Here is an 11689-nt window from a genome sequence, read left to right as displayed (position 1 = left end):
CCGCCGGGGTGACCCCGCCCCGGACCCCAAACCTGTCGGCGGCGGCGGTTTCTTCGGCCCCCGCTTCCCGGGCCCCCCCGCACCGGTCCGCGCCCTGGCCCCTGCGCCCCGGACGACGTGGGGCGCCCGGGTGCCCGTCTCGGCCGCGCTACCCTCGGGCCCTGCTCGTGGTGCCCGCGCTGGCCAAGCCTCGTGTGTGCGCCCGGGCCGGAGGGGGAGGGAGGGGGTAGAGCTGCCCAAGTTGAGAAGAATGATCCGATTGAAAACTTAGGCACCAGTTCATTCTTCCCAGCGCTCCCCTCACCCCCCGCCCGAGGGAAGAGCCTGAAAGCCCAGCAAATCCGGGCTGGCTGAGTCCATGGCCACAGGTGAAGCGGCCACAGAGACATTTTTACTGTAGGGCGTGCGTGTGCGTGTGTGTGTGTGTGTGTGTGTGTGTGTGTGTCGCTCTTTAATCCTGTTGCTCGCTTGAGGAAGGAAGAGAATCTGAACTTGACTTCCGTTCTCAGCCCAGAGTTAAAAAAAAAAATCCACTATTCAATTCTGCTTCACGTTTTTAGAAGAAAGCCTGATACTCTTAGGTAGTGCCCCAGTGCACCTTTGGAGGGGCACACACAGAACAGCGAAGATGTGACAGGGTTGCTGATGTCACGACAGGGACAAGGCTTTGCCGGAGGGTGCGAGCACTTCACTTACTTGGACAGTTCCTTTGCATGCCTGTTGTGGTCAGCCAGATTTTCCGGGAAGGGAATGCAGGTAGCTTGTAATGGAAGAAGATTAAGATCTTTATTTCTGGCTTTTAAGTTGGAGCTTTCAGCTCTTGAATCCATTCTTTATGTACACCAGTCCCTTTTTAAAACGGGGCACCTGCACTTAGAAGAAACCCACAGTGAAGTGTTGCGGGTTAGAAACAGAACAGTAGGCCTCATTGGCTGTGCTTCTGCAATATGGGCATAGGGAGTTTCCCAAATGTACCGCATATGTGAATATTTAGGTACTACAGCGTTTGGCCAGACTGTCTTCTCCGTGTCCTGTTGTTTTCCTGGCTCTAAACTTCATTTTGGTTTTGATGTGACAGAGGGGGAGGAAGACAGACTCCTGGCTCAGCCATTTAGAACTTTGTCATCTTGGGAAGGTCAGTCTTTCTGAACCTCAATTTCCTTGCCTGTAAAATTTTTTAAAAAGGAGAGAGAAATATACTGATTATATTGTCCCCCTCAGAGGCTTATTGTGAGGCTCAAAGTGTCCTTTCTCCACCCCACCCCTAGTCCTTGTCGTTTTAAAGGCTTGTTACTTTGGTAAGAGCTTCAGTAAAGTTCCTCAAGAAAAGTAAGTGATAAACAATGATCACAGTCATTCATTCATTCAAAAAATAGTAAGCCCTTGCGGTTACAAGTACCATGTTAAGTATTAAAGGGGATAGTGGTAATCAAGGGAGAGGGCATGGTCCTCATGGAGCTTGTATTCCTATTCTGGGGGTGGTTGTGGCTTGCCCTGCTGTTTTTGTCTTTTTGGAAGCTTCAAATTAGCTATTTCCTTTTCTTCTTTGTCCAAAAGATTAGACCACTTTGTGGTGGTGTGAGGAAATTTTGTTTTTAGGCTGGTGGTATCTCCTCGTTTGTAAACAATGTCCCTATTAACTCTCCCCTGAAAAGGCAGAAGCAGGTATATTTAGCAGTTCTGTATATATCTATGTGAAGTTACGTATTTCTGATTTGGAACTTGTTTTATTAATTGAGTAGGGGGAAAAGGGAAGAAATGGGCTAAACATTGCCACAGTCAGGGTTAGAGAAGCTACAAACTTAACTTGTATTAGAGCTGTAAGCTGAAATTTATGATCCCAAATTCTTGGTGCTGACCTGGTGTGAGATCTCAGTGAATGATCCACCTTCATTCGAAGAACTCTTACTGCAGTTGGTAGTAACTGACCTTGGATGCTGAGACCTCCTGTGTGCAAAATGGGTAAATAAGGAAATTGCAGATGCTTTTCATTTTACCATTTAAAGCTGTGCATTACAACATGGGGTGGGAGAAGTAGCATTGTGGATTTTTAAAGGAGGGGCAAAAGGTATGTGCCAACTCTCAAAATCAACTGATAAGGCCCAATTATTTTGATTTTTAAAATGATATTAATGGGACTATTTTTTAAAATATATATTTTTATTGATTTCAGAGAGGAAGGAAGAGAGAGCGAATCATTGATCGGCTGCCTCCTGCATGCTCCCCCACTGGGGATCGAGCTGGCAACCTGGACCTGTGCCCTGACTGGGAATCGAACCATGACCTCCTGGTTCATAGGTTGATGCTCAACCACTGAGCAATACCAGCCGGGCTAATGGGACTATTATGGAATTTCTAAGTATATTTCAAATTTTTTTACTTAACTGATTGATATTAGATTTTGTGATAATGAATATTACAAATCAAACAGTTCTTCCAAGGATGTAGTAAATCTACATTCTATTAAACTTTAGAAGGTTTGTTCTCACTGTTTGAGTCAGTTGTGATCTGCATTGCAAGCATACAAACTTAATGACTTCACTAGAAGTTAATAATATTTATTTGTAGTTGTTTAGAGTTTATAGAATGGTTTCATGTCTTCTTGGGCAGTGTGGCCGCCAGGACAGGGTAATATTAGTTATTAGTTACTCACTGTCAGTAGGTATACTTATCCTAGAAAAGCAGATTATTAGCTAGGGAAAGCTTAGGGAAGTTTGGTCTGGTTGTAGTTGAAGAAGTTGAACCGCTGCAATTTTCCATCTTGGATAAGTTGAATATTAATAGTAAGGATTTTGTATCCCAATAAGAAATTTATTAATACATTTGTATATTTATTTATTTTAATCCTCACAGGAGGATATGTTTTCATTGATTTCAGAGGGAGAAAAAGAGAGAGAGAGAGAGAACATCAATATGAGAGAGAAACATCAGTTGCCTTCCATATGCACCCCACCTGGGGATAGAGCCCACAACCTGGGTATGTGCCCAAACAGGAAATTGAACCCACAACCCTTTGGTGTACTGGGCAACACTTCAACCAACTGAGCCACATAGGCCAGGGCTGTTAGTTCATTTTTAGATACTGTTTATTTATGTTTATGAAGCTTTTTGCAGGGATTATAGTAAAAGCACTATCCTCCTCCTACATAGTAAACATCTGTCTGCACATACTTTGATTGTAGATGGACAAGATTTGCCAGTCATCATTTTTAGGATGTAGTAATCACACAGTTGATTATGACTATGCAGTTTCATTCTGGAATTCTGGTTCCATTAGACCTCCATTTTTTTGCTTCAGGCCTAAAAATATATGAACCCTTGATCATAGTATCCCATTTTCAGTGGGCCTGGATCCCAAATCCTTTTGGAAGTTTCTGTTTTCTGAATGGCCATGGTTTACCACTCATTCCTGCCTGCCACCATAACCCCTGGCCTGCTGAGTCTGCCTCAACTCATTTAACAACTCTTTCTAGGAAATGGAATTAGTTTATAATATAGTGATTGGCTTTGCATTGGGTAGACCTAGATTCACATCCTGGCTCCTCAAATTACTTCCCACGTGGTCTAGAATAAGTCATTTGACTTCTGTGAGCCTCAGTTTCTGCATATTTAAACTGGGGTTATAGTGCCTACCCATACTTATACAGTAAGATATCTCTCTCTATTTACCTATTATGTATGTAATACATATTACCTACTTATATGTAAGTATGTATGTCTATAAACAGTGTCTGAGTTATAAAATGAGCTTACTAAATGTTAGCTGTTTGTCTTAGGTCCTGGAAATAGTCTCTGAGATGGAGATTGACATGTAGTTTACTGTGGCTGCTCTTGGCATCATTACTAGTGGCTGAGTGAGGGGAGCATGGCAGGGGGAGGAGTTGAACTGTGATGCAGTGATAATGGAGCTCTGGAGCTGGGATGGCCCTGCAGAGTTATCTAACCTGGAGGCATGGGGGCAGGGCCTTTAAACCTTCCCTCCCCTACTGACTGCTTATTCGGACCTGGGCAGCCCCAGGGAAGAGGGTCTGACCAGAAGGTCTCTTAGCTGGAGAGCCTCTGTGGAGAGGGACTGAATTGAGAGCCTTTGGTTCCAAGTGAAGGAGAGCCTCTCTTACTCCCCTAGCATTATGGGTTTCCTCACTTAGCGCCATTCACCTGAAACACAGGTGTGGGATGGTTCTCACGACTAAGTAGGCTTCATGGGCCAGGTTGGGAGTTACCAACCATCGTAACATTGTTTTGATGGGAATATGTGTTCTGAATAGCTTTTTAGAGCACCACCTGTTCCTTATAGACCATATATATATATATATATATATATATATATATATATATATATATAAAATGTTTTGGCCAACTTAGGCTTATATCTATTGAAAGGAAAATGAAGAGTGCTTGCTGTTTATTTTCTAATCAAGGAATATTTATTGAGGGTATAAAGTATATAGACCACCATTGTGGTCTTGGAAGACATTTTCTTGCCTTATCTAGAAATTACTTTTGTTGGATCTTGAAAATATCTGCTACTTTTGATCTTGTCTTTGAAATCCACCTTTGTAATGGGCATTGATAGAAAATATTGCCTAATTCATCAAAGATTCATCTTGTGCACTTTGTTTATTATAGTAAGAACTATTCTGCGCTCTGCTAATGGTGTTTTATTCACAGCCCTTACTCTTTCTCTCTTTACTTGTTGCAGGACTTGAGCTTAAATTCTAGAAACTAAACCTTTAATGTTAGCTTTCCTTCAAGTCCAATAATATATATCATCTGTAAAAAAACTGAAAACAGTAGATAAAACTGGGAACTCTCTGCAGCTTAATCCTCCTCTAAGCAATTTAAAGAACTTGAAGGTACCGAAAGGGAAATTTTAGGGGAAAAAAAAAACTTGTCTTGATTGATTTTGATCACCAGCTCTTTAATATTTTTAAGGGATTGATTCAATTAAAGATATTTTGTCAGTTCATTATTTTACCAGTCATAAAATGGGCATTATGGAAGAAAATTAAAAAAAAAATAAAGGGGATAGGCAAAGTTCTTTTTTACTTTCTAGTCAAACACATAATCCCACCAGTTAGATCACCATTGTTAACGTTTTGATATATATTCTTGTAGTCTTAAAATTTTTGTTCTTACAGACAGTTTTTGAAAAAAGAGGATCATATATCTTACTAGAGGCCTGGTGCACAGATTCGTGCACTGGTGGGGGGGGGGGTGTGGCCTGCAGGGATCAGCCCATTGAGGAACAGCCACTCATCCCAGTCAGCGGAGCGGTGCTCCCACTGTGGGAGTGCACTGATCACCAGGGGGCAGCTCCTGTGTTGAGCGTCTGGCCCCCTGGTGGTCAGTGTGTGTCATAGTGACTGGTCGACCAGTTGTTCTGGTTGTTCTGCCATTCGGTCACTGGGCTTTTATTATATAGGATAATCTGCTTTTTACACATACAATATTTTGTGGGCATTTTAGCAGAGCCAGAAATTTACCGGTGTGTCACTGCTTTTTTTTTCTTGTTAATCCTCACCTGAGGATATTTTTTCATTGATTTTTAGAGTGAGTGGAAGGGAGGGGGAGAGACACACAGAGAGAAACATCGATGTGAGAGAAGCACATCGATTGGTTGCCTCTTGCACTCACCCCAATGGAGCCTACAACCGAGGTACATGCATAATGTGCCATCATATGTCTGCATTTGATCATTCTGCTATTGTTTGATCTTTAGGTCCTGCTATTGTTTGATCTCTAGGCATTATCCAATTACTTTCTTAGGATAAATTCTTACCTGTGGACTTGCTATGTCAGAGGATATGCATATTATTATGACTTTTAATACATGCTGACAGATTGCCCTATAGAAAGGTTGTACCAGTTTAACCCTGCTGTGGTCAGAGCGTCCTTTGCTCACGGCCTCGCTAATCCCTGGTTCTTACTGTTTTAAAGGCATACTGGAGAATTGCTAGTACCCCCAAATGTGTCAGCAATAGGCGGGCCTCATTGGACCGACAGCCTGGAGCAGATGCTGCCACACTGAGGGGGACTTTCCAAGCCTTTATGGATTTCTGCTGGGGACTTATGTGCTCTTTAGTGATTTGGTGGTTAACAGATTCAACAGAATATTGAATAATGCTGAGTGATATTTTAGCAGGTGGTCTTAGTGAAGATAGAAGCATAGGCTTTGAAATCAATCCTGTTTGTACCATTATTCTAATCTTCAGAAGGAAGGCTGAGCATTTTTAAAGTTTTAGTCAAAAAGCATGTGTCTTGAGCTGACCTGGGTGTAAACCTTATTTATAAGGGCTACAACTTGCGAGCAGTGTTACTTTGGGGCAAGTTACTTAATATTTTTTGGTTTCCACTTTCTAAATGCAGCCCTTTGGAGTGTTTTCGAAGATTTAAGAAAAATATGTGTGAAAAATCTTGGCACAGGGCCTGGAAGATATGGTTACTGTCAACAATAGCTTTATAAATTTAATGGTTTTTTCCAAAAAGCTCTTAAACGGTTATGCTCTTGAGAACCGACACTGAGACAATAAGGTGGTGGTGAAGGATCTGTGACTATTATAAGAGAAAAAGCCTGGTATTTACAGGTTTTTATTCAAGTACTGATTTAACTATAAATGATCTGTTCTTTCCTCACTATCTTTCTCTGATAATAGTTTACCTGGAAAAATCAGATTATTTAGTTAAAAAAGAAAAAAAGTAAAAAGCAAAGTGTGAAAATGGTTACATCTTCATTTCTTCATTCAGTCACTTATCCATCTTGTATATGTTGAGTGCCTGCTATTTGTCAGGCACGTGTTAGGCTGTGGGATTACAAGGACAAAAGAACTGGGACCGGGGTTTTTGGCATCGATGGGAGCCTTTATAGAAACAAGTGCAAGTAGGTAATTACATGTACTACACAAGGGCAGCTATGAAATAAAGTGCAGGATCTTCTGAGGTGGTAAAATACTGGATTAAATGTGGGGGTTCAATTCAGTGTGAAGATGTGGAGAAGTGAAATGAGCATGTGGAGTTGAAAAGTAGCTGAAAGGAGTTCAGGAGCGCAGTGTGTTCTTTAGGGACCAGCCAGAGCTTAATAATACCCTCTCTTCTCCAGGCAACAGTTAGAATAATTCATTCACTAATTTACTTGTTCATTTGTTTGCTTATTCACTGTTTTGTTCATCTATACACTCATCCATTACTAAACATTTATTATGTGCTTACTATCTTCTATCACTGGAAGTATAATGTTGAATTGTACCTATGAGTATCAGAATCTGCACCCCCCACAGGCTCTCGGTGAAGCTGGGATAGAGACATGTATGTAAACACTGGAGCCACGATAATGTGCTATGGGTGCCCAGTGGGAAGAATAATTTGTTTGCTGGCGGAGGGACAGTTGAGCTGAGTCTTGCAGGAAGAGAAGCAGTTAGCTCTGAAAACAGAGGAAGGATGTTTCAATCAGAGGGAGGTGGGAAAGAGCCTTGAGTTCTGGTTGCTGCCAGGAGTTTGTGGCTGGTTCGAGGTAGGACGCGAGGATGGAAAAGGAGGGAGCCAGCCAGGCAGTCAAATCTGGATCTTCTGTAGCCAGTGCAGAACTACCCCTGAGGTATGTCAGCAGGGACAAGGTCAGTTGCATCTGCAAAAGGAAATAAATATAGATTGTTGACAAGCTAGTCAAGGATCGGCAGTCCAGCCTGCCATGGACCCTTGATTGTGGTTTTTCAGTAAAGCAGTAGGCAGGTTGCACATACGTACTGCTGTTTTTGCACAGCAGGGTGATAGTGTCTCCCAAGGCTGCTGTGTGCAAAGTGTGTCTTAATTGTGGGCACCAGCATCCCTGTGCTTCCGAGCCATAGGAGGTTAGCTAATTGAGGTTAACTTCAGAGAACCAAATGCCAAGGGAGGGGTTGGGGCCATAGGAGCACAGAAAGGCTTTTCTCGGGGGATGGGGGATAGGGCTGTCCCTGTGGTTTATTTTTCATACTTTGCTACAAAGTGTATATCTCTATGCCAGGTTGGACTAATTATTTTGGTTTGTCATTTTGCTTTTATCATCAAATCAGTTTTAAAACAACAAACTCATGAGGTTGGGGGGGGGTAATTGTTTTGTACAAAGTGACTGTATGTGTGTTTTAATTCTGTGTTTCAGAATGCTTCCAGTTTTCAGTAATTGGTGAAATAGCAACTTGCTTTATTTAATCAACATGATGTTTTAGCTTGATTGTACTTGAGAGGTTTTTATAAACTGACAAAAAGTGAGTAGCATTTGTATTACTTAATAATTATATGTTCTGATTTATCAGAAGTAGAAAGGGAAACAAATTATTTCTGCTAAATTATACTTATGAGGATAATATTTGAAAACAGTTGCAGGAGTTAAAGTTAGAAACAAGAAAGATTAAGAGGAAGTTTAAAGAAAAGTGAGGAAGGAGGAAGACATAAAGAGGAAGTGTTAAATGTTAATCATGTAATTGTTTAGACTGTAATCAATAAGAAAGTTAGTATGGTTCTCATATATACTCATAATACAGTGTATTTCACAGATTTAAATTGTCAGAAAAGAAAAACGTTTTCTCTACCCTCTTAGGTTCAGTATTTAGAGGCCTGCAAATTAAACTGACAAAAGATAGATTGCAGAGAGAAAAATCAGATTTAATCAGGAAAAAAATGTGACTCATAGGGGCTAGGAGTTAGGATTTGTGGCGTATATACCATCTTCATAGGAGAAGGGGAGGGGAGAAGGGTACTTTGGGAAAACAAATGACCTAATAATAGAAGGGGACAGAGAGAAAGGACACCTTTAGGAAAACAAATAACTTCTTGGAAAGACAAATGGTTCTAAGAGAATAGCTGGGAGATATGACAGTTTTGCGTCAATGTGCGGTTCAGTGTGGCCTGGAGACTTATCTCTGGTGATAAGAGTCAGTCTTCCCTGGTTGCTTCTAGGGAGGGGATTTATGACAATTGAGTTCTTTTGAGAGGCCTTTCTTTTTGGCAGGTAGGAGATTTCGGGAACTCAAATGCCTTCAGCTCAAAATAGTTTTTAGGCCACAATGGCATATTCTGGACCCCATCAAAATATATTGCAACTCAAATCATGTTACCCCTATAATAGGAATTATAGATAGTCAGATAGCAAGAGATAGTATCATAGTTCAGGATTTTTATTTTTCATTTCGTTGGAAATTTATTAGAAATAGAGAGCCTTAAGGCATATGACTTTATAAAGTTGATAAAGAGGATGAATTTAGACAAAAGTTAGTAGGATATCAAATTGCTCATGAGTAAGGGAGATATTTGCTAAATTTTAAAATGTATATTTTGCCCTAAGGGTAAGCCCAAGTTTGTTGATGCTTTACCTCATGTCTCTTCAAGTTAAAGTACTCTGGAGAATCTTTTGACATTGATGCTGAAACTGAATCACAATCTATTTTAGGTTTCTAAATCAGCGGTCCTGAATGTAATGATTATTTCAGTATAATTCTTAGTAGAACTCTGTTATAACACAATTTCTTATTAAAGTGACACTCTCCTTATGCCCAACAAAACTCAATGTCTGGGGAGAAATGGAAACAAACTGGGGAATGTACAGAAGCAAGTTCTGGCTATTTTTGATTGGCAGCAGGTGCAGTTTGTAATCTGAGAGGCTGAGCCTGGGATGGTTGGTGACGGTTGTTAATGAACACACACAATGTGCCAGAGCCATGGAGAGAGCCTGGCATTGAGAATAGGAAGTGTCTTCCAGTGGTAAAGGCAAGAACGTGCACGCCTAACATGAGGCAGCTCCAAGAATTCTTTCCATTGGTTTCCAGCTCCTCAGATCTCTTCTTATCTGGCAGCACTTACGTATACACTGCCGTAACATTAGCCCTGTAGTGATATGGTCCGACTCTATTAGGCCTTCAGTTTTAGAGGTCCAGGTGAGGTTTTGCAGTACAGAAGCCAAAAAGGTTAGATTCCTGCGTGGTAGGTGTGTTGGTGCTTCAAAACCCATAGAATCAAAAGAAAGGAGAAGTGACCGTTCCCAGTGATAGGAACGGTGATGGTACTACCATTGCCCTTTATTGAGAGCTTACTAAGACCAGGTGTGACACCTAGCAGTCTGCAGTCTAGGTTTGAGGACGAGGACACTAAGCTCCCGAGACAGCCGCCTCTCCTTCAGTGAAGGCACATGGGGTCAGGGAGATGTCGCCCGATGCCACAGTTGGATCCTCTTTGATGTTGGATTCATCTTGACTGACACACACGTGTGCATAAAATATGAAGTTTTTAAGTAGAGGACTTAAATTCAGTATAAAACAACCAAGGAAGCAATAGAGCCATTTAAATTGCTTTTAAAAGGTCTCATGCTTATCATTTTGACACTTGAGCTGAAATTTAAATTTGTAAAACAAGAAAAGACCTGAGCAAGGAAGCACTTTGCCCACACCTTGTGTACTCATGATCTGATTCCTTCTCATGATAGGACTTCTGTTCTTGTAATTGTGGAGACTGTGAACATTTGAACGGGCACTTTCTGTTCTGAATGGGTCACGTTTCATAACTGAGAACTGATTATCTTCATTAGGCTAAAGTCCTCGAAGAGGGATCACTGGTCACAAGGCCTGCGGTTTTTCTGGCTTTGGTGCACCTGGCCAACCCATTCTCCAGAAAGGGTTTAACCTCTTTATGCTAACACTGGCCCAGCACGGAGTGCTCCTTTCTTCTCACTCCTCAGCATGGATTTTAATAACCATTTCGGATGGATGACCCCCCCCCCCCCATTGTTATTTGTACCTGTTGGATTTTATGTATACTGCTCGTTTGCATTTTTTTCTGTTTGTGTTTTTGGTCCATTTCACAAATGGGATATTTGGGTTCTTATTGATCTGCATCGGTCTTTGTATATTCAGGATACTTTTTGATGTACATTTTCCCCTGTTTTATGGGTTGTTTTTTTTGCTGTTTAATATGTTTTCATTCATTAGAAATGTTACAGTTTTGTATGATCACAGAACATCCACATAGAGAGAGAACTTTAAGAGGAAGATAGGGTAGAGTGAGGCAGGTTGTCTGTGAAATTGCTTGTAGGAAAAGTGGTTGAGCATGGTATAACATTCGTGACTGCGTTCACTTGGGCATCAGTGGACAGTAATGCTGTTACACTTGTGAGGATCTGTTTCCTTTTTGTATTTGATTTTAGAGGCTCTTTCACAGAGTGGGTTGCAACTCCTGCCGCCCTCTCTGACCTCTTGACCCTCAGCTTCCCTGACTACTACTGACCAATTGACAGCCGAGCTTCAGTGCTCAACACCTATCACTTTCTGTACATTTCTAAAACCCCTTGAAGTTTTTATTCCAGCCAGTTCCCAGGACTTTGAAACTTTTACATAAAGGCCCATTATTTCCTTATCACCTCTTCTCAACAACCAAGCTGCCAACGGAGGCCTCTTATAGGCTAAATTGCCCGTGACCTCCTTTTGATAGCAAACTTAAATGCTGAATCATAAGAAAGTTCTAGTTTTTCTCATTCTGGCATTTGGATTGAAATTACATTTGTATGTTAATAAAATGAGACCATAGCACTCAATTGAAACAAGAGTGTATTCCCACCCCACACATCATGTTGATTTGGTAGCCCTTGTGCTTTTTCAGATGTCTGAGATTTGGGGAAGGTTCCCAAACTGCTTGTTCTACAGATTGAGATTTGAGATTTGGTTAT

The 11689-nt window shown here is 41.3% G+C and overlaps 1 protein-coding gene across 5 annotated transcripts in view; it reads left to right on the top strand.

Annotated features, from left to right (window-relative positions):
* The first annotated feature begins 343 nt into the window (after positions 1 to 343).
* HECA (hdc homolog, cell cycle regulator) overlaps positions 344 to 11689 on the top strand; it is a 43204-nt gene continuing 31858 nt past the window's right edge. For 2 of the 5 annotated variants that reach the window (XM_023750187.1, XM_023750186.1), the window contains exon 1: positions 2275 to 2359. In XM_023750187.1, the coding sequence (XP_023605955.1) occupies positions 2347 to 2359 (13 nt within the window). In that variant the 5' untranslated portion in view covers positions 2275 to 2346. Of the gene's footprint in view, positions 369 to 2252; positions 2360 to 8137; positions 8244 to 11689 lie in introns of those variants that run through there. The other 3 variants (XM_023750189.1, XM_023750188.1, XM_014451863.2) reach the window with 3 other exon arrangements.

Source organism: Myotis lucifugus, unplaced genomic scaffold, assembly GCF_000147115.1.
Source record: "Myotis lucifugus unplaced genomic scaffold, Myoluc2.0 scaffold_11, whole genome shotgun sequence".
In the NCBI taxonomy this organism is placed as follows: domain Eukaryota; kingdom Metazoa; phylum Chordata; class Mammalia; order Chiroptera; family Vespertilionidae; genus Myotis; species Myotis lucifugus.
This window is presented reverse-complemented; position numbering and strand designations above follow the sequence as displayed.